At 50.9% G+C, this 24808-nt stretch overlaps 10 protein-coding genes across 10 annotated transcripts; 4 read left to right on the forward strand and 6 right to left on the reverse strand.

The window, feature by feature from the left end:
- Nucleotides 1–877: 877 nt before the first annotated feature.
- Nucleotides 878–1993, reverse strand: MAA_01178 (uncharacterized protein; the record flags this gene model as incomplete). Its single annotated transcript, XM_007819176.1, has 1 exon — nt 878–1993. The coding sequence occupies one exon, from the start codon at nt 1991–1993 to the stop codon at nt 878–880; it is 1116 nt and encodes a 371-aa protein (XP_007817367.1).
- Nucleotides 1994–5862: 3869 nt separating this feature from the next.
- MAA_01179 (Peptidase A1) lies at nt 5863–7165 on the forward strand (the record flags this gene model as incomplete). The annotated part of the gene is made up of 2 exons (XM_007819177.2): nt 5863–6607; nt 6666–7165. The coding sequence occupies 2 exons, from the start codon at nt 5863–5865 to the stop codon at nt 7163–7165; spliced, it is 1245 nt and encodes a 414-aa protein (XP_007817368.2).
- A 203-nt stretch (nt 7166–7368) lies between these two features.
- Nucleotides 7369–7815, reverse strand: MAA_10578 (uncharacterized protein; the record flags this gene model as incomplete). The annotated part of the gene is made up of 1 exon (XM_007828576.1): nt 7369–7815. The coding sequence occupies one exon, from the start codon at nt 7813–7815 to the stop codon at nt 7369–7371; it is 447 nt and encodes a 148-aa protein (XP_007826767.1).
- A 794-nt stretch (nt 7816–8609) lies between these two features.
- Nucleotides 8610–8951, forward strand: MAA_11509 (uncharacterized protein; the record flags this gene model as incomplete). Its single annotated transcript, XM_011413503.1, has 1 exon — nt 8610–8951. The coding sequence occupies one exon, from the start codon at nt 8610–8612 to the stop codon at nt 8949–8951; it is 342 nt and encodes a 113-aa protein (XP_011411805.1).
- Nucleotides 8952–9214: 263 nt separating this feature from the next.
- Nucleotides 9215–9904, forward strand: MAA_11510 (RmlC-like jelly roll fold protein; the record flags this gene model as incomplete). The annotated part of the gene is made up of 1 exon (XM_011413504.1): nt 9215–9904. One exon carries the CDS (start codon nt 9215–9217, stop codon nt 9902–9904), a length of 690 nt encoding a protein of 229 aa, XP_011411806.1.
- A 573-nt stretch (nt 9905–10477) lies between these two features.
- MAA_01180 (uncharacterized protein) lies at nt 10478–11150 on the reverse strand (the record flags this gene model as incomplete). Its single annotated transcript, XM_007819178.1, has 2 exons — nt 10478–10920; nt 10982–11150. The coding sequence occupies 2 exons, from the start codon at nt 11148–11150 to the stop codon at nt 10478–10480; spliced, it is 612 nt and encodes a 203-aa protein (XP_007817369.1).
- A 688-nt stretch (nt 11151–11838) lies between these two features.
- On the reverse strand, nt 11839–12187 carry MAA_01181 (uncharacterized protein; the record flags this gene model as incomplete). The annotated part of the gene is made up of 3 exons (XM_007819179.1): nt 11839–11869; nt 11927–12026; nt 12079–12187. 3 exons carry the CDS (start codon nt 12185–12187, stop codon nt 11839–11841), a joined length of 240 nt encoding a protein of 79 aa, XP_007817370.1.
- A 2059-nt stretch (nt 12188–14246) lies between these two features.
- MAA_01182 (Hydrophobin 2) lies at nt 14247–14662 on the reverse strand (the record flags this gene model as incomplete). Its single annotated transcript, XM_007819180.1, has 3 exons — nt 14247–14288; nt 14359–14444; nt 14503–14662. 3 exons carry the CDS (start codon nt 14660–14662, stop codon nt 14247–14249), a joined length of 288 nt encoding a protein of 95 aa, XP_007817371.1.
- Nucleotides 14663–20623: 5961 nt separating this feature from the next.
- MAA_01183 (uncharacterized protein) lies at nt 20624–21031 on the reverse strand (the record flags this gene model as incomplete). Its single annotated transcript, XM_007819181.1, has 1 exon — nt 20624–21031. One exon carries the CDS (start codon nt 21029–21031, stop codon nt 20624–20626), a length of 408 nt encoding a protein of 135 aa, XP_007817372.1.
- Nucleotides 21032–23113: 2082 nt separating this feature from the next.
- Nucleotides 23114–23854, forward strand: MAA_01184 (clock-controlled pheromone ccg-4; the record flags this gene model as incomplete). The annotated part of the gene is made up of 1 exon (XM_007819182.1): nt 23114–23854. The coding sequence occupies one exon, from the start codon at nt 23114–23116 to the stop codon at nt 23852–23854; it is 741 nt and encodes a 246-aa protein (XP_007817373.1).
- Nucleotides 23855–24808: the final 954 nt, after the last annotated feature.

The raw sequence follows: 24808 nt of genomic DNA on the forward strand, positions 1-24808 counted from the left end.
GGGTGCCTAGACCGAGTCGATAGTCGGTCGTCGACGGCGTAGTCGCGGGTCATTATTGCAGTTTCCTTTACCTGGGGAGCGGGAGTGGTTCATTGAATCATTTGCATGTGATTGGAGAACCCTGGCCTTTCTGCCATTGAATTTGCAGTCTTTTCGACCTTGACTGCCTGTCGGCCTTGACCGACGATGAGGTGGAAACATGAAGAAGCATGCAGATGCTCATCGGAGGGGCGATGCTGTGTCAATATTTCGGACACAAATGGAGGGAAGGCACGATGCAGCCTCGGATGTCGGCATTTGAACTGCCTGAATGTAACGGTCCGATCAACGCCCACCAACAACAATGCATCACAGTGTCGTATTTCAAGACATTGCAGAGTGTGTATCTGTCTAGAGCAGATCGACGCCTGGGCCGGATTGCCTCGCCCTTCGTGGGAGAATTGGCAATGCGCACAATAATTATGGTTCGAAATCACGACACTTTCAAACAAAACAATGACGCCAAGAAATGAGAAACGCCGTTACTGATGAGGCACAGATGTGACACGCAAGCTAAAATGTATCTGTATTTGAAATCCGAGGCGAAACTAACTAACTGATTTGACTGACTTTTCCCACACCAGAATTTGCTACTATTTTTATCAGCAAACTGTTGACTTCTTTGTGGTGGTAAAAAAAACGTATTTTAAGGCATTGGGAGCCCAACACAACTTCTCATTTCCAAGTCCCAAGCCCTTCTCCCAATATTTTGCTTTAACAGCTGCGTGGATCCGGTCTTGTAGACCAAGCTATTTCGTTGTAGAATAGCTGAAGAGAATAATAAACGTAAAGACTTGCATCCTTCAATAACACACTGCCAGCGCCGAACAGGACCGTTTTAATAATGATGGCCATAACTGTCCAATTTCTCTTTCCAATAGTCGATTTGAGTCCCCAACCCAAGGCACTCCAATAGGGCTGGCCACGCCGGTCTATGAAGAGCAGCTTGCTCCTCGAGCGTTTTCCAAATGCTCTCTGTGATGCTCCTGAACTCTTGGGGCGAACAGCAGGCAATCTGAATGATCTTATTCGATAGCTCTATCCAGTTGCTGATGAAATCTTGCTCAAAAGTCGACTCTGCATATCGAAACTCGAACATCGAAGGCAGTCCTCGAATGTAGTCCGGCGCCGACACCCTCTCCGTGACTTGTCTCCTGTCAACAGGAATGCGGTCCTCGATGTGAAAAGTAAACGCACATTTTCCCTTGTCCTCTGTCCACAAATACCTCACAATATCCCTAATATTCGTAATATCCTGAGCGCTCCAGAGCACACGTAGAATGTTCTGAAAGCGCTCGGTTCGGTGGTCGTTCCACGGCGCTTTTTCGAGCCTCTCTCCCGCCCAAGGCAAATACGCCGACATTGCATCGCTATAGCGTTGTAGGGCGGATAGATCGTCTGGCAGCTGAAGATTCGCAATGACCGACTTGCTTCCAATGGGATGGTAATTCTTCGGGTCTCGACGGCTCGGTGCGCAAAGTCTGCTGAGGAGCTGGTCTTCCAGTAATAAGACGAGGGTGACGGCCTTCCGGGCTACCATTAAGCGTATGCCGCCTTTGACAGCAACATATATCGTCATTCCGTATCCCTCGTGGGACATGATGCGGATATTAGCGGCTCTTTCTACATCCTGAAAGGCCTCTGATGCTTTTTCCGCGGCTTGCTTGGGAGTCAAGTCCGAGTATGGCGGAGAATACATCTCAACTCCCAACTTGAATCCAGCTTCGTATGGAGCGCTCAGGTCAGTGTACGTCAGACAGAATCCGTCGGTGTCTGGAACATGTGTGTCTGTGTCATGGCAGCGAATGCCAGGGAGTAAAACCCAGCGAGGGTTGATGTAATGGTTTTCCAACCTTTCGTTGAAGGCCTCCTCGGAAATCTGGGACGATGAGCATGTTGCACAAAACTCTACCCCGAAACTGAAAAACTCGAGACATGATTTTGATTCTGACATGGCTGTTGGAGAGACTTGCGAGGTTGCGTGGCCGCATAGCTGGGTAGTGCCGAGACGCTTGTTAAATACTATTCTGCGTCTTATTGAACATGGACATTCAGACAGCGACGGCAGCACACTGCTGTTTGAACAGTGAATAGCTAGCCGTACCAACGCAAGTTCGACTGGCATTCCATCTACACTTGTGATTTAGCAAAGATGTACAGAGGCATTTGAGTGTTCCACTTCTACCCTCCCAGAGAGTGAACACATGCGACACACAGTGGCTTTGACAAATATACCATTTGTTAAGTTTCTCTTGTGCCTCTCTTGTCCCAGTGATTCCTTGTTGCTGTTCTTTGTGGTTGCGCTTTTGCACGGGCCGAGTTGAGCCTCATCTTTGTTCGCCTTTGGCCCCCCCGGTGAACTTCTTGTCTGCCTATTTTCAGGGAACAAAGCGGATAAATCGTGTGCCACTCTTGTAGCCACTTATCGTGAATTGCGGCATACCGCACTGCTGAGTTGTTTCAATTTTCTGTTCAAGTAGAGTCCTTCGCAGTTCGTATGCTTCTCGCGGCACGATCCCCCAAAGACGTGTAACCTGGGCGGTGAACATAAATATAGATAATTAGACTCTTCATGTATGGTTCAAGCTTGAGACTCACTTGCTGCAGGGTAAGACAGATTGCAGTGAGTCTCTGACATGGACGTCTTGGCATGATGCTCGGCCTTTCTTGCTCGGACCATGTATTGAACATCCATCTCTAATCACTCCTTGAGTTTTCATTTCTATCCTTTGAGACAACCGCGAAGACGGAAGGGCATTTGCTACATATAAATGAGGCAGCTAACGTAGTGACCAAGTATTGAACAAGGTCGATGTTACGCCACGGAAACCCTCCAATCTGCAAGGAGAGTAGGACCGGATTTTGTAATACATTGAATAAAGAGTGATTGAAAGCCTGCAGTTTTGCTTTTTATTTTATTATATAGTTGTAAAAAAAGAAAGTTGTCAGTACTCTGTCTCTTTTCCAACGCCGATACAGAGTTGCCAGAAAGCGAATAGTAGAATTGGTCCATTTCCATGAAATCTACGATTCTGATGTTTCAGGCGCATAAGAATAATTTGGTAAGTGATTCAACATGCCGCCATGATCCATCCGACACCAAGTTCAAGCACAAAGGGCTGAAACACGGGCGATTCTGTTCTTTATGCACACGGCAACTTATAGCCGGCAAACACTGTTGATTTCCCGTTACCTGTGTTCTTCCCTGTAACCGATGTTGAGCGGCGACGCCATTTGAAACAGACTACTTGGCAGCGTAGTCCGGCCCAGAGCATCGCTTGATGCTTGAATGCATTGATCAGAATCCCATGTCATTGGGAATTAAATCGACATGACAACTTGGCCGTTTATAAAGGCACCGCCAACTGCTCATCTGCACCGGATCCTGTCGCGTCGGAAATAGCAAGTATTACATGCATGGATTCTCGTGGATATCATTCGGGTATCAAGGCATTCATCACGAGTCTCGACGCATCGGGTAGGTGATTCAACAGAATATCCACAGTCACTGAAAACACAACACGCACCAATACATATGAAACCTGCGATCGCATATGAATTCTGATGTCGGCTACAGGAACAGCGAAGCGACTGCTGGCCAGGATCGTGAATCGTGACGGTGGAGAATCGTCCCGAAGGGCCCCAAAGGATCATTGCCCGACCATTCATCATTATTGCATTTCTCATGCTAGAATAACCGATGAAAGTACGTACATATGTACAGGCTACTTGCCCAAGACCACAGCCCTGCGGTGAATCATGAAACCTCACGAGGCGTCTGCTCGGATAGGCGTTGCCGAAAATACCAGGGCACTTCCGGATGAAGGACCTCTGACAGGGATCCCAACCTTCCAATAACAGCCTAGATCTTCCATACTCCTGTCAAACTTGGCCCTGTAGGGATGTTTCGCCAAGATAGAGGAGGGACGGGAACCATCTGAAAGCGGTAGGTGAGATTTCGGCAGGGAATGCCGCCCAACACGTTCCAACTCGGGAGTCGGGACTTTGCGACAAGTGCCCTGCACCTCTGCGACGCCTCGCTCCGAACAGCGACGAGACATTACCCCGGGTTGACCGTGGCCTGATGTGCCTCCTTGGGCCCCGATGCTACCGTAAGAACAGGCTCCCAACTGCAACGAATCCATTCTCGGCGGCCGTGATGGCGGCCTTATTCGACGTCTCTTATGCTGATCTTGAGGTCAAGTGAGCGGTGCTGCAGGATGCCCAACCCCGACTTTGGTTCGGTCGCTGCCGATCCGCAAGTAACCCGTCAATCAGTTGATACGCCGCACAGCCAAGACTTTTTCACGGACGGGCCGCTACTTGGCATGAGTTATCTAGATTCTAGTATATTGGAGCTTTTCGACGCTTTTTTCCTATTTCGTTTCGTTGACGCGAAAGTAATATCCGCCTGGGTTCAGACTTTAGAGACAAGCCAGGCACTACCCTAAACTAACTAACTGCATGGTTGACAACCTCTTGAGTAAGCTTCTTAACCCGAGACAAAGCCTGTGCGGCGCATCAGAGACACCGCAGAAATCTCCAGGCCTTCTCCACAAAGTGGCACAAGCTGCGGGCGCTGCATTGTGCGTCGTGACCATCCGGGGTTCCAGTGTCCAACGGACTCTAGAGTCTACTGTTGTTTCCACACAACTCGTCATGGCAGATCAGGCTCCTTCCTCAACCGGCCGGTTCCCCCACGACAATCTAATTCTACGACGATTAACAAAGGCACATGTTCTAGTTTGTGAGTTGCTATTGCACGTAGTCTTGTATGTATGTATAACAGTCCAGGGCCCCCCTGACCCTATCGGCTAAGACGGAACCAACATGGTGGGGAGGCTTTCAGTTTAGTGCCGGCGTTTGTGTCGAATAGAGAATCGAATTGCACTAACATGTCTGGTTGCCCAACCTTTGCTATTGCTGCGAGAACTTCCTACTTGCCCAGCTGACTAGTCGAGCCGGCCTCTTGATGCGCTCCCAGCTCAATCGCACCGTCTCTAAACAGTCACGTAATATCAGTTTGCTCCATGTGATCGGCGGTGGCTTTTCGCGCTTCCCTCTTGCCACGCCTCAGTGGCTGGTTCTGGAAGACGACAAACTACCACCATCTGGCCCCCCCTGGCAAGCCATGTTGCTAGGCGCAAGAGAACTATACGAGTTGACCTCTTTGTTGCAAGTTGCGTGCCTGGGTCTGTATCATGTCCATGTCTCCATTTCTAGCTCAACCGTCTCCTTCATTTCGTCTGCCTGGCTCTCTGCGAATACCGACTGGCTACGCCAACATGCTCGGCCCGCGTCTAAATTGCAGGCTCATCCCAAGGTTCTTTGTTGACCAGTACCTGTTTTCTTGTTCCTTGGGCCCTGTTTGGCGAGGCCACTGCTCCAATGAGGTATAGTCGCCGCCGCACCATGTTGGGCCTCGTGAAGTGGCCCATGAGGCGTTTTGAGCTCCTGGTCCGGGGCAGATGGTGCCAATATGACGATCTCGAGAGATCAACTTCCCTTCTTGTCTCGAAGCAACCTGGTCATTTGAGGACCGAACTGCCCTTTTGGTACCATCATGGGCTCCTATGTGATGCGGCTTGTGCATGGTTCGCCAAGGTAGCAAAGTGGTGCCGTCCAAGGGCGTGGAAGGGCTTCGTGGAAGATGGGAGCTCCTTTGATACGATATTGTTTGACATTGCCATCAAGCCATGGCATCTCGAGCAAAAGGTATAAATTGAAGCCGCCACCGCCTCCTCTGCAATCTGGCTGGCTTCTCATCACCACCGGTTTTCAACATTCTTGGCCAAGCAACACGTATCATATAGACAAATCACGATGCAAACCTTTGGAGCCTTTCTTGCCTCCCTCGCCATAGCTGGCAACCTCGCCGCTGCTTTACCTGCAGCTGGTCAGACCCAGACTCTTTCCATCAACGCCGTTCACAACAAGAACTTCAAGCCCAACGGCCCTCTGGCCCTCGCCAAGGCTTACAACAAGTACAACGTTCCTCTGCCTACAGAGCTTTCTTCCCTGGTGTCTCGTATTGAAGAGGACCTGGGACTGCAGAAGCGCCAAGATGGCACTGGTTCAGATCCTGCCAAACCTCCCCCCGGGGTTGGTGACCTGGAATATCTGGCCGAAGTTGACATCGGTACTCCTCCCCAGAAGCTATATCTCGACTTTGATACCGGCTCAAGTGACCTCTGGGTATTTAGCAGCGAGACCCAGCAGAGCCAGGTCAACGGCCAGAAGATCTATGACATCCAATCCAGCTCGTCTGCCAAGCCGCTTGAAGGAGCGTCCTGGTCCATCCAGTACGGCGATGGAAGCACCTGCCAAGGTGACGTCTACCTCGACCAGGTCACCGTCGGCGGGTTGACCGTCAAGGAGCAGGCCGTGGAATCTGCCAAGACGGTCTCTGACCAGTTCACCAGAGGCCCGTCCCAGAACTCCGGCCTCCTCGGCCTCGCCTTTGACGAGATCAACACGGTCAAGCCGACGCAGCAAAAGACGTGGTTCTCCAACATCAAGGACAGCCTCAAGGCGCCTCTGTTCACGGCCAACCTGAAGCACGCTGCCGGTAAGCACTCGCACCGTCCAAGGTAGAAGCAGCAGAATACTAACGGGGGAGCAATTAGACGGCACCTACAACTTTGGCTACATTGACGAGCAGGAGCACGACGGGGAGATTTCCTACACCGAGGTCGACAGCAGCCGCGGCTTCTGGGGCTTCACTGCCTCCGGATACGCCGTGGGCAACGGTGACCTGCAGCCCGCGCAGATCCAGGGCATCGCCGACACGGGCACCACGCTGCTCCTCATCGACGACGGCATCGTCGAGGACTACTACGCCCAGGTCCAGGGCGCCCAGAACAACCGGCAGATGGGCGGCTACGTCTTCGACTGCGGCGCCACGCTGCCCGACTTTCGCTTCGGCGTGGGCAGGGCCACCATCACCATCCCCGGCAGCATCATCAACTACGCGCCCGCCCAGGAGGGCAGCTCGACCTGCTTCGGCGGCATCCAGAGCAGCGGCCAGCTTGGCCAGAACATCTTTGGCGACATTGCCCTCAAGGCGGCGCTGGTTGTCTTTGACGCGGGCAACAACCGTCTTGGCTGGGCGCCCAAGAAGGCGTAGACGGAGGGACCTGGACGCGCGGAGAGTCTTGGTGCAGCAAAGGCAGGCTTTGCTGTGGGGTGAGACCTGTGATACCACGAACATGAATTACTCCTGCTGGCGAAAAAGTGTATATATTGTCTATAAATTGCCGAGAATCTGTTGTATATTCCCGTATGTGGCGTGTCCTTGTCGTGACTGGCCCCCCCCTCGGAGCTGCTTCCTCATTCTTGTCCCAGGAGGACCTTTTCAGAGAGCATGGTGTCCCAGTAGCTTCGTATCTCGACAATCTTGCCCTCGTCGTTCCAGCGCATCAGCCAGGCGTACTCGTTGTTGTACGGCTGGCCTGTGGTCCTGGTGGCCTCGCCCTTGGTCTCGACGGTGCACCACCAGCCGTCTTGTTCGCGCTCCGCGTCGACAATGACTCTTGTTGCCGTGAATTTGATGGGGCCCGTGAGGTTTCGCCCCAGCCGCTTAAAGGTGGCGTCCTCGTGGTCCTGCACGCTGTGCCGCGTCCCGGCCAGCGAGTGCGCGCTGCCGGTGCAGGTCCATGTGACGTTGGGGACCGTGTACTCTGTGAGGAACTTTTTGCGGTGCTCGAGGTCTTGGATTTCCCCTAGGTGGGAGAATGCTTTGCGGACGTGGTCTTTGGTGAGGACGAAGCCGGGCATTGTGAGGGTTGCTGAGGACAGAGTCCGGAGTCGGAGGGGTTGGGAGAAGGAGAAGGCAGTCGCCATTGGTATGTCTTACAGCTGGAGATTTCATGCATAATACTCCAACTGGTGTGCGTCGGTCGCGTTGCGGCATTTGTCCGATTTCGCTCTGGTGCCTTGTGCCTTGGCCCTTGAGGAACGAAAGGTTCTTCCTTCCGCGCTCTACACTACGCCACTAGCCGTGCCACAGGTGTGCCTTTGCCTTTGCTTTTTGCTACAATTCAAGCCACACCCTCCGTGTGCTTCGAGTGCCGCACCAGCTTGCACATGTACTCCAAGTACGCAAATCTCGGGTCACTGCCGCCCTCGTATGGCTTCAAAAGAATAACCCCCTTTACGAACATATCAAAATCGATCGGGCCGAGATGGAGAACTGGCGATATGCTGACAGCACCCATGTTCCAAGCATTATCATGGACCGCATGCGGAGGGAGGAGCCGTCTGTACTATGTAGGTGAGAAGACACAGACGGCACCTGGGACCACATAGTCTCGGATAGCGACCGAGGCCTGGAAGAAAACGGATTCACAAGTATCGATGAACTACTTACCTCAATCTCAATGCACCCTCTCAGCCTGCCAACGAATCCTGCCACACAGACGACGCTCCATCAACTGAGCTGCATCGATCCTCGCCTGGCGGGCGTACACGAGTGATTCGGTACGTGGACTCGGTTTTTCATGAGTGCTTAGATGAAGATGCTGGAAGGGCCGTCCGCCAAGAGAGGAGACCAATCCATGTCGTGCGGAATAATGGATAGCATCGAGGTTCTTACTGCGGTCTGCGATGAAGAATCCAACTTCATCGCGTTCTGCTATCAAGTTCATTTACACACCTACACCTATCTTAAGTATTCGCTACAGGGACTTGTCGAGCAGGGTGCGGAGAATTACAAGCGGACGGCCTATCGGTTTAAAGCACCTTGGAAGATCGTCGAGGAGACGGGATTTACGGAGGAGGGCCTGCTCAGGATCCGGCGGGACGACTCACTCGTTAAGCGATATAACAAAAACAAATCACTGGCAGTCGGCCCCCGCCATAACCACGACGTCAGCCGTAGAGGTCTATTACCACCTTCTTGGCTATGGCCCTGATTTCACTAACGAGCCGGATTGGTCATTCCTTAACCTAACGGCACTATATTGGTCAATCTTTCGGCGATGGCCACGTCTGCGGTGTCTGGCTGGCCAACTAACTGACGCCGAGGAACCTCCCGAGACCATTCCACTCAGAGAGGGTGGGCGAGCTCTCCTATATTTCGATGTCTACGCATTCAGAGGCCCTATTTTGAGAGATTTGTGTCTGTACGACTATATGTCCATGATAAGTCTGCAGCGCCGGCAGGGGGGAGGCGACGATGAATCTCATATCTGTCTTGAAGGCCCGTCACCCGAGTATCATGACTGGATCCAAAAAATCCGACAGCCACACCAGTACGCCGTGCCAATATTTCAAGGATTCATCAGCGACGATCACCATGATGAGCATCCAGTGTACCTTAAACGGTAGGCTTCAAAACCACACGATTTACTGTACCTTCAAATGCTGGATGGATGCTCGACACTCCACGGGTAACGCCGACATAGACGACATACTTGTTCGCCACGACGACACGGAAATTCCCCTCCCGCGCCATAGCCAAAACCCCGTCGTACAGGGTCCTCAAATGGTCGTCGACACCGCTCCTGCAGACGGCTTCATAGAATTAGGCCCCATCGCCGCGTCCAACTATACGCTCAATCATCTGCAGACCATGGCTCTTCAACTCGTTTGCAGCTTTTTAGATAGGTACACCGTCTATCCGGACTCGGCTGCCCAACACCTTCAGTACACTGGTGGGCCAGGTGGCACGGGAAAGTCAAGAATTATCGACGCCTCAAAGGATGTGTTCGCAGCTAGAGCTCAACGCCATCTCCTCCAAATTACTGGAACGTCCGGTAGTGCCGCAGCCCGGATCGGCGGAACGACGGTGAATTCGGCCTGTGGATTGGATGCCCATCGTAGTCCAAACAAACCACTTCCTCCTTTCTCGGAAGCGAAGAAATAGATGTGGAAGCAGAAGATGGTACTCGTCGTGGACGAGATCAGCATGCTTGGAGGAGCCACTCTGTACGACGTTAGCCAGCACCTTCAATCGCTCCGAGACTGCCCGGAAAAGCCATTTGGCGGGATTCCTGTTGTCCTCCTGATGGGAGATTTCTATCAATCCGGCTAACCCCCGCTTCAAGTCCATATCAGCAAAATGCTGTTGTTCCAGCGTTTGTTGTTACTGACTATAAAGCTCAAGGCAAGACGTTCTCTGACCGAGGTCCTTTTAGAGCTGCAAGGAAATCGTACAACCAACGGTGAATATTCTAAATGTGATTTTGCTAGTCTTTACGTACACCTATCTAGGTGTACGACGCTTCAAGGTATCAAGCTTCTCAGTCCTATACGACAGCAGGATTTCGTCGGGAACCGGCTCGATCAGACCATAGTTGATGGAATGCAGCAATTGAGGGTCCTCGCTGCAGAAACCAGACAGCTGTATGAGAGATAACCTGAACTGGTGCGAGTCTATGGGACGCCAAACCGTCCCAAGACGGCATTCTCGTAGGCCAGAACATACGACTACTTCATCTCAGGAGTCTTCGCTTTCGTATGGCGACGCGACGGCCCGCCAATCGTCAGGATCATGCTTGCCTCCCTTCCCGGAGCGCATACACTTCTGTTCCTTGCAGTAACCTTCCCACCACTTCTCAAACGCCGGACGATTGTATAGCCAGCTCGGCGCGCCTTGTCCTTCTCCAAAGACGTCTAGAATGTAGTCGCAGTACATCCACACGCCCTCAAGATGCTGCGGAAGTAATGGCCTCCTGTCCTTCCGAGCGACTAAGACGGTGCCAACATGTGACTGCCACGTGGGGGGCGCGAAACCACTGTCAGAATCGATGTTGAGGTAAGTCGCGATCTGATTATCGAGGTCAGCCCTATTGGCAGACTTGGTACCCATGCGGTGGAGAACTAGCGGGATGCTGATCAGCCCCGGTACGGGAGGCACCCGCTGCGAGAAAACTGCATGGTCTGCGGGAATTATGGTGGCAGACCACGGCGGGAGTCTACGCTTCTCAGAATCGCAGCGGACAATGATTAACGGCTTGGACAGTTCCGGAAGCGCTCTGTGATTCCGCCGAAACGGATGATGTAGGGACGGGCGGTGGGACTGCCTTGGGGGCAGGCGTCTGCTGTGGCAATGCCTCTGGCTCGGAATCGGTGTCTATGTTGTCCCATTTGGAGTAGTCGATAGGAGCCATGGAATTTGGACAAACAGCCCCAAGAGTTGCGTGATGTGATAGGTTGAATTAACTAGCTTGAGGTCTATGAGGCAGCTCAGATGTCGTTACGAGACGAGACGAGCGGGGTAGATACTTGGGCTTCAGTGCTACCTAGACCTAAGTTTGATGTCTATGCACGTGCCGTTGAGGCGCCACACTGCTGTCCCTCCCTTGTGGCGGTGCCGGGTGCAAATTGTCTGGTATTCTGGGAACATTGAAATTTGTTTTCACCTACAATCGTGTCGCTTTTAGAGTTGAACAGATTTCCCTCTAGCCACGATTTTTAGCAGAGCATGCAACTTGTTCAAAAACTTGTACAGTCAGCGGCGCGAGCCTTGGGTCCATTGGCGAGCGCAGTGACTTCAAATGTTATTTGCGCCTGCACGCGATCTAGTCGTCAACAATTTGCCATAGAGGCGCGGCAACGATGACCTTTGGCAACGGTCGAATTCATGGAACCACCACTCATAACTTTAAAGGTGCTAATTGCAAAGCAAGAGTACGAATGAGCTCAAGCCTGTTCACGACCTGCACATCGTTTCCAAACACAGTTGGTGCGGTTCAACTTTTTTTATTCGAAAGGGTAGGTATAAGTGAAATATAGACCACACGTCATAGCCATTGACAATCTATTCGGGAATGCAATAGGCGACCGGCGGTTGGCTCTCTAGTTGGAGATCTTGGGATTGACCTTGCTTCTACGTTGCGTGTCAGTCAACTAGTCTCATCATCCGTGACAGAGTCAAGTCACCTACCCAGTGGCCTTTTCGTAGGCGGTCCGACCGGCGTCGGTGATCTTCTCCTGGGTGTTGCGGTCGATGTTGTGGCCGCTCTTGCTCGCCGCCATGCCAAAGGCTACGAGGTGGTCAGCATCTAGGTGTACAGGAATAGACGCTTTGGAAATTACCCTTGTCGACGTAGTCCTGCTGCTCGCCACCCTGGCCCTGTGCAGCCTGGTCTTTCTTCTCACCAGAGTTGCCCTTGATGCCCTCGGCGGCCTTCTTGACGAAATCCATGGTGTGTGGGTTGGGTATATAGAGTTATATGGCAAGTTGTAAAGTTTGTAGCGATGGAGAGTATTACGCCAACTGATAACAACTCTTCTGGCAGGAGACACTTGCATCTTATACTCGGAGGCCTTCTCCTCACAACCAGTGACGTCTTCTGTCCTCGTCAACTAGCTCCAAGTTGCGTGTTGCCCCATGGCCGTATCATCATCACCATTGGACCTTGCAACTGGGCCGCAACTTAGAGCGACAACGTCTCCGCTACAGTCTGGGAATCAACGAATCAACTGCTCGACGACGTCAAGCCCAGGCCAATGGAGGACTACGTCATGTCCCGCAGTCCAGCTCATCTCTCCGCCACACGCGGCATTCATTGGAGCGGCGTTGCTAGCTTGAAGCCACTAAGGACAAGTGTGTGGCCCCGATCGCCGTCCCGATCTTGGAATAATGGTAGTAAACCCGTTCGCTTATCGAGATGTGCCATGTTATGACGCGCATTGTGTGCAAGAACGGTTGTGGTTGGACGCTCCGGCTGGCACTTTGAGTTGAAACTTTGGTGAATTTCCCCTGGAGTATGCGATGAAACCTGCTTGCATCGGAAAGCAAGACTAAACTACTGACAAGCAGTTCCTGAAACTTCGCTGCGTTGCCTTGCATGGTCGCCATGGCCACTGGGATAATACCTTGAGGGCTTTTTTGGCCAGAGCCGACCGAGAATACTATTCCACAAATCGCTCCTTGGCGTGGACTTTGAAGCATCCTCAAGAGGCTAGTGTTGATCATTTCCGTATTTGACATGGCGGCAAGAGTCAATAGTTCCTGGTTTCTTAAAGGCCCTCAATCATATACTATACCTGGTAGGCAATTCTCCTCAACGTACTACAACTCAATCCCCATCCTTCAGATGAGACACTGCCTGGCGAAATGCATCGCCTAGAGCCCGCTCAAAGTTGTTGGCTAAACCCGAAGCCTGAATCTAATAAAAGAAGGGTATGGAGATACTGAAATGACCTGAAACATGGATCAAGCTTCAAGCTTATAGTACAACCGTGAGGTTGGTTCTCCAAAGGATAGAGCTTGGAAAGCGGAACCAAGAAGGCTCACATGAACACTCAACAACTCAGAAATATAACCCTCAAAGTACCTTTTCACTATGGAAATTGCGTCTGTTTAGACGTCCCACGCCACACTAAGGCGACTTGAACCTGACCAGCGTCAATTAAGACGTCGCCAAGATGCTCATTTCCGTCATTTCGTGGTACGCGCATTTGCAATATGCAGTAGGGCTATTCCCTTTGCCATGATTTCATTTCATCCTCCGTCATTACTTCCCAAACCTGCATTGCTGATTCTCGCAACAGCATAACCCAATATGGTGCTGGGATTAAAATACTGCTCCCATTCGAGGTTCTCTGCTGGGATGGATGCCTTTGGCGTTAAACATCGTGCACGTTTGTACAATGACAAGCAGCCAACGCTTGCCTGCCTGGAAACAATCTCCATAGGAAGAAATCATGGTCTTCATTATATTAGACTTGAACTGGCTCCGCACAAACGAGCTCTCTCGCGTTGTACAAGTGACGGCGACTTACGGTTCCAAGCCAGCACAGCTGAAAGTCGATAAGAGGCAGCAACGGTAACTACAAGTCCTTCCATTCTGGTGTCAATGTTACTGTTCAAGATGGCAATAATACCCACCTACAAGATTTGCAGGAGAGACTTGCATCACCCCTGAGAGCACACGCTGTTCTTTATCGACGACAGGATGTGTATTCTTGTCCACCTTGTGTGTATAACCGACAACATAGACTTGCAGATTCACTGCGATATCACCTCCAATCATGTTTATATGTATGTATATTCAGAGAATATGAAAAGCCTTCGTCTCCTTAATGTCGGCGCCATTTCGATACAAGAAGTAGCAAACTTTGTAACCGAAGCGAAGTATCTACCCTATTCCCAATCTTCGACTATAAGCCACCATCCATAGTCATCAAGGACAGATTTGAGACCAGAACTGTGAACCATCTGATTGGCTATAGTACTTGACCCGAAGGTACGCAGTTTCCTAAGCGCCCGGCGCGGTTTCGCAGAGAAGGGCTTGGCCAGCCTTTTCATGGTTGTGTCAGTACGGAAGCCATCGTTTTGAATCGGTTCACTGGGCGAGATTCTAAACGTACAACAGGAATTACGCAGCATGCAGCTTTCTGTCCGGTCTTCGCGCAGATATTCCTCAAGTCCGTGCCATCACGAGGGACTTCGCTAGCTATTCTTGGAGTTGGTATAATCTTTTCAGGGTTGCGCTTCAAGATGGCAATACTCACGGGATTTGCAGTCAAGGGCGATGACACCGATAATAACAGTAGAGCAGCACTGGGGATTGCTGTAGAGACCAGAAGGGCAAACCGAACCGCCGCCGGTGTTAGAAGTGGGAGCAGCAATGGCAGCACCTGCAAGGAGAGCGGCGACAGCGAGGAGCTTCATGTTGAGATGTGGTAGATCCAAAGTTAGAAATGGTGAAGGCAGTTGGGTGTGTGTGGATGGATTTGAATTGAAGTCGCTGAAGCAAAGTAGGAATGAAGATTGAGATGTTTCGAGAGGAGAGCTGGTTATTTATACTTGTTCGCCGCGTCCTGTATCCTTTTGACAGCTTGTTTTCCAAAGACAGAGTTTCTGTCCTTCTCGGACTTCCCGGTGCATGTAAAGAGAGTAATATGCACGGAATCAAGATGCAGCTCTCTCTGCCGAGACTCTATCCAATGACTTACATCCGTGTCGACAGCCCGCATAAGGGCTACGTGAGGCTAGCGCGCAAGTTGCAGGTATACGATCAAGCCGTCAATAAACAAGAGACTTTTGGATGCTCAGCTTTTACATCCCTGCAGTTACTCAGACCAATTCATGCGAGAGCAGTAGGGGGTGTTGGCGTACACATAAAGCATTCTGCACATGCCCCATCGCTGGTCCAACGGATACAAGCATTTCCTTCATGGAGATGTGATGATTGGCTTCCTCTAGATCTGAAATACGTCTATTTCATGTGTAGCCGACACAAGCAGAGACCTACCATTGCTTGTAGGGTATTGACATCTGCTAGAATGAACTATTAGGCCCTTGCAAGAAATAATGCTAGTTAACTGCCTTCATTAGGCAACGCTCCTCTCAAACTTGTTCTGGATACTGCATGAGAACCAACCATGGTCTGCATCATCATCGGACTTGTGTCAATCACCTTCCAGCGCCAGGGCAAAGCTCTTCCCTTCCCAACATCTCCGTCCCTGTAGAAATAAATGAACGAGGATTAAAACGGGACCTCACACCGCAACGGTTTACTGCGGAATCGGAAAACACTATACTGCTTTCCGCTCGTCCAGAATGCGGGCAACAGAATACACCCCGAGCCTGCATCGCCTTGTTGCATTTTCTCCTCTTTAAACCGTTGATGGCGGGAGTGGATTCCTGTCAACGGGATTCAAAGACGCTTGGCATTTTACGACCCAACATGCATATGTTCGTACATCCAGTACAACTCTCCCACAACTTTTCACACCCAGAGGACCTAATTTTGGCGGCATAATAGTAGTATTGCCACCGGTTCCCCCACACTGGCGCAAGGATATTGAAGCTGAACTCCTATTACGCCGCATGAAGGCTAGCCTGGAAAGAAGAGCCAGTTCATCCCACGGCCAACTATATGCTTGCACAATAGTAACTTCAAAAGTATAGCTTCTACGAGAGCCCGATTCATTGTTGCCCGGCAAACGTCGAGTAATATGCATCGTATTTCGCCTCTGCCACGCCTGTCCTTTCCGTTCAATGTGAAGTCATCCATGCCGGGTTCGGTGTTCAACAGAGGTTCTTGCTATAGTCCTCCAAAAGCTAGAGCTTGGGCTGTTCTTGTGGTTTCGCATTGTGTGTTTGCCATGGTCGCCAAGCGCAAGTCGTAGACCCTACGCCGTTGATGCCTTCATCCAGGGGGTAGCATACGATGCACATTGACAGGGGTGTATCTTTTCAGTTTACAGCAAAAGAAACAGATGGCAAGTCGGCTCCAATAACGGCAACGTTATCTTCCCGCGGAGTCCAAACATGCAAACGCCGACTTCTATCCGCCATGTCGGGCCATTGGCGGACCTTGGTTCGGCACAGATAATCGCTTCCACCTGCCCGGCCGCGGGAAATACAGGAGCAGAGCCAGGGTATACGGTCAAAGGTGGTGTTGCAGTGGGCTGGCCAAAGGTTACAAGACATCCATGGCAGTCGGGATGTCGGGAGGATGCACAGGACCTTGTCTACTTGTTTACATGTGGATATGGATAGACAGAAGCAAAAGAGAGATGCAGATAGTAGTTGATTTGGATGTGTCATGATCAAACAGGGTTCCTGCATATCAACAGGGACCAAATGCCACGTAAGGGCAACGCAGCGAAATCAGCTCCATGCAATTGAGGGGATTCACTTGCAGGAAAATAATTGCCACAGGGGGGAGCATATGATGCGCCGATTCGCTCGGCAGTTTTATTTTAAAAATCTACGTGGGGGGTTGTTTCTGCCATTTCCTCTCGTGAATAACGGCCGGTACAGCTTTCACCATTAGGATTCGTTGTGCGTTGAGTCCCGCGCTGGGCGAGGCTCCAGAGACCATGCAGAATCCCAATTTTGGCATCTATTACAAGTTTAAGAAGTTTCTTTTGCCAACCAGTCAATTGTTCCAACAAGGTGCGTTGTCAGTCAAGGCATGTCCGTGAGCGGCGGTGCCTGACATGCCGTTGGGTGAAACCATACGGCAACATGCAAAGACGACCATGTTGACAAGGGTAGTCAAAGCAGCTATCGAAACAAGAAACCGTGAGTAACGGAGTCGCCCAAGCCGCAAGTGTACGATTCGGATGCCCAAAAAAGACCTCGGCATAATGCTGATGAACTTGTGGTCAGGCATCATCATAGAATGGGCAACAGTCAAGGTAGCTACATCCCCCGGCAAGATGACATGCATAAATGGAACGAAATGTAGGTAATGGGACATGCGGACTATACGTGATCGCAGTCCGTAGGCCAAGCGACGTTGCACAACAGGCAGATGGCCAGCGCCACGATAGTTTCTCCTGTCTTGTTTCCCCAAGGAGTAAGCCGTACATGCAGCCGCAGCATTCAGCCAAGGAACTTGCTACACCTTGACGCCGATGCTCTATGGATTCCCCGAGCCTCTTGTCTAGCCACCAAAGGAGAATCGGCTGGTCGGCCATGCCGCTACGTTTTCTCAATGTCGGGTCAATGTTCTGTGGCAAGAGGCTCCAAATACAAGCTGTTTTGAAAACCCATCCCATCTTCTACAGCCCCGACGGTGATAGCTCACCAGACTCCTTGAACCTTTCCTGGTGTATTGTACAAAAGAAAAACTAGATCGAATGACTTGCATGCAGCGGCCCATCGGCCCTAACAAGGTTGTATTTTGACTCATGTCTTGATGGTGTGGTGAACTGGTGGAGCAGAGCGGCCGGAGAACGACGACATGGAGCAAGACCAAGGTTACATTACAGCCTGCAGGAGAGACAAGCTGAAGTGGCAAAGCTGAAGTTGCTATTTTAGCTAGACCTAGGTGAACCATTTCACTTGCATGATATCACTTCACGGGTAGCCGTACATATGGCGGCTTGTGTTGTACCGAAAAGCCTCAGCAGGTCAAGATAACTGCTGTTCAATTCGAACCAGTCTCAACTCCTTGCGCTTACATGGACTATTGGTTCCAAGGTATTGGATTTGACCACCCTCGAGGCATGTACGTATTACCAAATTTTGCATTACCGAAATCCTATTGGGTGATAATTTAAAAAAAGGTGTGTTCCATTCCGAGGGTAGTATGTAAGTATAAATAAACTAGCTATTAAATAAATTAACTAGGCAGTGCCTCCAGAATGCGAAATTCAAACTTAAAAGTTGCCATACTATTACGAAACTAGTATTCCTTGACGTCACACGTGCGTCTTAACCCATCCTCAACGCTCTCAAGATGGTAGGCCCCGGCAACGAGCCGAGTGACGGTGCCCATAACCTTGTAGTATTCCGCCAAACATGGCTGTTCGTTAAGGGATTCTGAAAGGTAGACACCAAATTTAGCTACTCTGATTGCAAAATAGACGCGCACCTAGTTCTACTTGCCTGTCCATATCACTCATGTGTGGCGACTTGAGACCGATGAGCACGGCAACGTCCCCGACGATACCAAACGGCGTCGGCCGACAGATTGTAGATGGCGATACCAGACAACACAGCTATTGGGTGGAATGAGCTCTGCATCATGCTGCGCCACGCAGCGGATGCGACTGTCACGGATTTGCAAGAGTTTGGGAACACGACTTGCATGTCCATCTACGGGGTAGCATCCTGGGCCTGTCAAGTTTGTTGGTTCGTGGATGGTTACTGCATAGTTGATGTGCCTTCGTAATTGAACCAGTTGGTCAATAACCAACTGCCGCCCAACTTGTGTCTCAGTTCGATACTGAGAGCACAACTGACGACAATCATCGAAACCCGCTCCCTGGTTCTATTTTACCTGATCTTGAATCCCCAAATGTCTACAGAGAATGATGAAAGGCCGGCAGAGTCCCCAAAGCCCTTTGGGGCTCGTGTATAAAGAGACTATTCCCAACATCCCTCACGACTATGGACTCTGGAGACGGCTCTACTATGACGGATGTCATGGCGATAATTCTTGGCTGAAGAAACTTCGTTATTATTGACCAGGAGGCCATCATTCAATTTGTCTTGGAGATGGGCTTCACGGCAGCCGGCATCGGGTTATTCACAAGCTAGATTATGGCGGCTCCTCGATCGTATGTCTCAGCCGTGACTAGCACGAAAACACACTAACGTACGTTGTGATGATGGCCTTCGTCGCCTGTATGAAGGAAACCGACTGCCGCGAACTACCTGCCTTCAGACTCAGAAACGCACCTCTGTCTGGTCTATCCTGTGCTTCAGCCAATGGTGAACACCAAGCAGCCTTGATCTTCAAGAAAGCGTTACTGACATTCGTCGCAAAATATCCGGCAATTCTGTTGAAGCTCAGCCGTCCTAAATGGTCGGTGCATCCGCCTTGCAGATGGGTTCTGTTAGCATTCGCCTTTCTAGTTCACTAAATTTCCCAAATTCTCGCCCGGCAAACATCGTTTCGGCACTGCGGAGTCTCCAAGGTCTACAAGAAGAACAAGTGTTAGCGCAGATCGCCCGTTGAAACAAGCAATAGATCTGAGAGGATCTCTCCCAATTCCCAAAGTTCCGTAAGATGAGAAAGACTACGAGGGGGAGATTTTCTCTGGCCCGAAAGAGCCATCTGCCAAGTAAGAATATTCAACACCGAAAACGACAAGTCTAATAAGGAAACCGCTCGCGAAATCCGCAACAAGAATCTTGGTGAGGTTATGACGCCGGAAGAGGAGCAGAGGACATGCTAGCCGGCCTGCTTAAGCACCAACCGGATCAAAGGGCAAAAGTGCAAGACCTGCTGAACAACGAGTGGCTTATGCAAAGTTGACAAAATTTAGGGCAGGGACAGACACTTTGCTGAAGCTGGACTAGTATATGATGCTTGCTGGCACTTGACCGGCCGCATCTGAGCCCGAAATGAGTTTTTCCCCGAGTCAGGAGGATGTCAGAATCTTAGGGATACCGACGCAAACAAGCGAACAACAAAGATAGATGAACATAGAATACGAAGTGGCCGCAGAGCCTGTAAATATAGTAACAGACTTTGATGGTTAACTTCTGTTATGTAGCCCAAAAGAGGACTGTGTTGTGTTGCAGTTTGACAAAGAGCAAGGAATTCCTGTTTGTTGCGACCTTTTCTTTGAAGCCCATATGTACAGCTGAGGCTCTGGACGGCGCAATGGCCCCTTTTGTCCTCATAAATACGGGATGCGTCACGCAATATGCTCATGAAGCATATGAGTAAAGGCCATTAGAGGAGCTGGCGAAGCAGTTTATCTGGCCAAGAGCGAGGTCTAAATGGACGAAACTGCAATTTCCATAAACTTTGATGGAATTTGCAGTTCCTGCGGTATTATTTTGACACGGAGGGAATGATGAGAGTACCCAAACGGCGAGGAATGCTAAGAGTGTTTTGGACAAGGCTTGGTGCTTGGTCAGTCAGCATCAATGCTGGCAACGTGAAGTGAAAGGGCTGCAAGCTCGAACCGCGTATTAGTAGAAGTGAAGGTGATATTGTAAAAGAGACAAGGCAAATTTGCCCAAAATAATAGTGTATTTAACAAAAAGAGAGCATCGCAGTGATCAGCATTGATCTTCAGTGCAGAGGTTACTAGTTTCTCATGCCCATGACAACTCCTCTGGCGGAAATAGTCGCTATTGTGCTTGAAACGTCTATCAAAGTGCATTCCAGGAGAAATCACAGCCCACGATCCAATATCCCGTTCTCTCCGCAACACTTCAATACCCCTTGCTCGCACCACCGTTCTTTGGCGCACTGCCGCCACCGCTCTTCCCCCCTTTTCTGACCTCCTTGCCTGCACCCATCGCGTGTCCAGATCTCTCATCTCCCTGAGGCTTACTCAGTTCCTGGTTGGCGCCACTTGCTTCAAGCGGATCACTGCCCTCTTCCTTCGCGGCTGTCGCACGCTCGCCCTCTGGCGAAGTCACCCCTCGACCAAACGCGGCTTTTGGAGCACTGGCAACATCATCATCTCGACCGGATTTGGTAGCTTCTGCCGACCGTGGATTCAGCGATTTTCTACTTTGTGAATCCTTGTATGGCGAATAAGAAATGGGGTTCGTGTGATATGCTTTGGTGACGAATAGTCGCGGCAAGCGGGCGGCCTGTGCTGGTCGTAAACCCATGGTGGGATCGTAATTGAGGGTTTATTGTTACGTGGAGATGGATCGTATTCAAACTATTGAAACGGTGACTTTATTACTACTTATGGCGTGTTTCTTTACGGCACAGATTTGCGGAGTAGTCATGACGTTGACCATTTCTGGGGGAGGCGTGAGCCTGACGTCAGACAACATGGGTCATCAGCAATCCGCTCCAGTACTGTACCGTAATATTGATAGCATCGTTGGGATGCAGGTACGTCTCCATCTTCATGCCGGATCCAAAACTCGCAGTGACATCGGGCTACCACGGAGGAGGCCACCGATGATCCCGTCACAGCCCGTCTGCCCCGGGGGATCGACAATGTCGATTTTGAATAGTCCACACAGGATCGGGATCCAATCCTGTTACATCTGCGCGGTATCCACCTGAATAGGCTGCTATGCAATGGCATATACTCTACGATCTACTATCAGCATCCAAGATGACAATCATCTCAATTGACACATACTCAATTGAGGGCTTCGGCTATCACCGTCAACTCGAACTAGTGGACCGGGCTTCCTGGACCGAGCGCCCGGGACCCATAACAGGCATCAAAATTGGGCCTTGAGCCAATTCATCATTGGCTGGGATCGATGCCTTCCTTGCTTCTGGGATCAAGACACCCGGTGTTCGGGTCCAATCTAACACAGATGACTCGCATATGGGATGTAACAAATCACGCGGCCTATGCCAAAGCATGGCGTGGACTGTGTATCTTGGCCAGGGGCACATACTCGCCGTCGAAACAAGTCTCGCCGACTAATACAGAGTACAATCCCGACAATTACACAGGAACGGGCGTCGAGTCGTGGATGTGCCCCGGGAAGCCCCAAGGCGTCAATCCAGATAATTCGACTACATATTTTCTCATTTAGGCTATTTGGGCAAGGACAAACGGTTCTACTAAGCCAACCTCAATGTTCATAGACCCTCAACACGCAATGCGGCGTCCATTCTCATAAGTGGCACAAAGAAGCAACTCGCCACGTGAGGAGGTTCCCGCCAATGAGGCGATAATTTTAGCATCCTTCTTTGCAATTTACAACGGTAGATTCCCTTTATTTACCAACTTTTGCTTTCACATGTCCAGTGCCATGGAACGCCCGTGGCACTTATAGTTCGACGTTGAGGGCCGGCGCAAAGGCATGTCCGGTATTCGAGCGCAGACCCACCTTCCCGATTTGGTAATGAATACAAGATCAATAACTTCAGGCACCAACACAACTACACCTCGGCAGCGCTCAATAGCACGCCAAGAGGAGTGGCTGAGTAAAGGCCAGTCGCGCCAGGAGTCTGTGCCTGTGGAATCCAGGGCTGTGATTGTACAGCTTCGGGGTTTCCTTCTCAATAAGGCAAGCTTTTCCAATATAGCGTACGCTTCCCCCAAGCATGCTGGCCGTCCCGAGCCCGACTCGCAGTTACCATGCGGCTCCTCGCCTCCACACAGTTGCCACAAGTGGAAGAGGAACTCAATAGCGAGGGATGCCAAACATTGCCATGGCTTTATTCTGCTGATAATTGACCCCACCGGCGGCGCGGGTAGTCGGCCATGCAGCCTCCCGCAAAGTTCACTTCATCGTCCATGGACGCATGGGCTTCCACGTCTCTACCACAAATGGAGACATTACCTCATAAAATGGCTTGCGAGAAAGAACCTAGATCATCTAGTTGATTTGTTAGCGTGGGAGGCGTTGAGTAATGGCGGACGCAGCTGGCATCACAATGGAGCGCTAAGTGTTGACGCGAAATCTATTGATTCCCTTCTTCAATAGTCGACTAGATTCACTGAGGGCTCACATGGCGACAATGTGACCAAAGCTCTCTCTCGTCAGACTCTACATGCATTTGTTTTGTTCCGTCTCAGTCGTTGTTTGCCCAAAAGGGATAAAATCAGCATCGTTGCCGCCGTCGTGCATGGCCTTTGCTCGTTCATCTGCTTCAAGACAACTTGCATCTGGAGACTATTGTATAGAACCGGTCAGTCCGAGACTTCTTCAAGACAACTTTTCATTTCCCTTTTCTGTCATATATATCCTCCTCTTTATTACTGGAGAGGCACCATGCACGTTACGTCCATCGTCCTCGCCCTGGCGGCCGCAGGCGCTTACGCTGCTCCAGCCCCTGCTCCAGAGGCTTCCCCTTGGTGCTGGCGACCTGGCCAACCTTGCTGGAAGGTCAAGAGAGTTGCTGAAGCCTTCTCTGGGTCGATCAAGTCTTCCGGCGCACTGAAAGAACGCACCCCTGAAGCCGAATTCAGCAACGCCCCTGGCGGAGCTGCGTATCAGATCAAGAGATCCCTAAATGAGCTCGCCCACGTTGCTTCATTGACTGCCCGCGAGCCTGCCGAATACTACCGCGACCTGGGTCTTGAGACTAGATTCGCCGCTGATGAAGGACTCGACAAGAGAGACGCAGTCGCGGAGGACAAGCGTCAATGGTGCTGGCAGCCTGGCCAGCCTTGCTGGAAAGACAAGCGTTGGTGCAACGCACCCGGACAGCCCTGCTGGAAGGCCAAGAGGGCCGCCGAAGCCGTCATCAACGAAATTCGCGACATGTCAAAGAGGGACGAGGGGGGCGACGCTCCTCTCTTCAACCCTGGCAACCAAGGCGGCCACTTCCCTGCCATCTGCAACGGCCCAAACATCCTGTGCTTGAAGACGAAGCGTGAGGCGAGCCCTGAAGCCAACCCCGAAGCCAATCCACAGTGGTGCTGGAGGCCGGGTCAACCATGTTGGAAGGCCAAGCGTGATCTTCACGCTCTTGACCTTGCCGCCCGCAACGTTGTCGAATCTCTTGAATAAAGAGTCGGGGCACAACAGGGGGTTCTTTGAGACAAACTCTTCAGTACTGTATTACTTACCTCTTTATTTTACGCAGACCTGGGTGGATTAGCCGTCGATTTGTTTTACTAGTGTTAATGGCGTGGCCTTTTTCTTCTTTTTTTTGGGTATGGGAAAATGAAACAGACAAAACATGCGGGGCATGGGAGACGCCTGGGTCAGGATGTCTAAATGAGTTTATGTTGCTTCTTTCGTTTCTCCCGCCGTGCTGAAGAGAGATATTCAAGCACGAGCGTTCTTTTAATGCCGACAAACAACGCAGGACGGAAACCTGTCGTTTGATCATCGTTGCGCACACCAGCAGCCAGCCACAACACCGTGAACAGCAGGGAATATATATGGACACTTGCGCTCAATCATGTATACTGTTCGATATAATACTCCAACGAAAATACAGTTTGGTTCCAACTGAAAAGGTGCAATTCGTAACACCATGTGCCTAGATGTGAAGTCTGGCGATTGGTCATGTGACCAACAGCCTCGTAGAGCGTTGGTTGCGTCAGGCGATGAATCGTTGGTGGGCAGGTTCAGCCAAGCGATAAGAGGAAACATTTAATAAAATAATCTACGCGACGATGAGCATAAGGCGACCAGTGGGCAAGAAAAGTACAGTCACCACAATACGTAGAGGTCTTCCGGGCAAGACCTCCGGTCGCTCATGGCGTCAATTGCCAACTCCCCAACCCATTCTCAATACACAGCAGGGGTTTTTGGTGACTAGAATATTCCTCTCGTCTTTTAGGACATTGGCACATAAAGGCACCCGTCGGTCTCGGCAATTGAGCGAAGCATTCAGAACCCTAGTGTCGACATGGGCATGTACGTTCAATCATTGCGATCCTCTCCATTTGGCTACTGCCAGGAGAGCACCGCACCCAAGATTGTTCGATTTCATCTCCGTTTCTGTTCCTCAGT

This window comes from Metarhizium robertsii (genome assembly GCF_000187425.2).
Source record: "Metarhizium robertsii ARSEF 23 chromosome Unknown MAA_Scf_8, whole genome shotgun sequence".
NCBI classification, from domain to species: Eukaryota; Fungi; Ascomycota; class Sordariomycetes; order Hypocreales; family Clavicipitaceae; genus Metarhizium; species Metarhizium robertsii.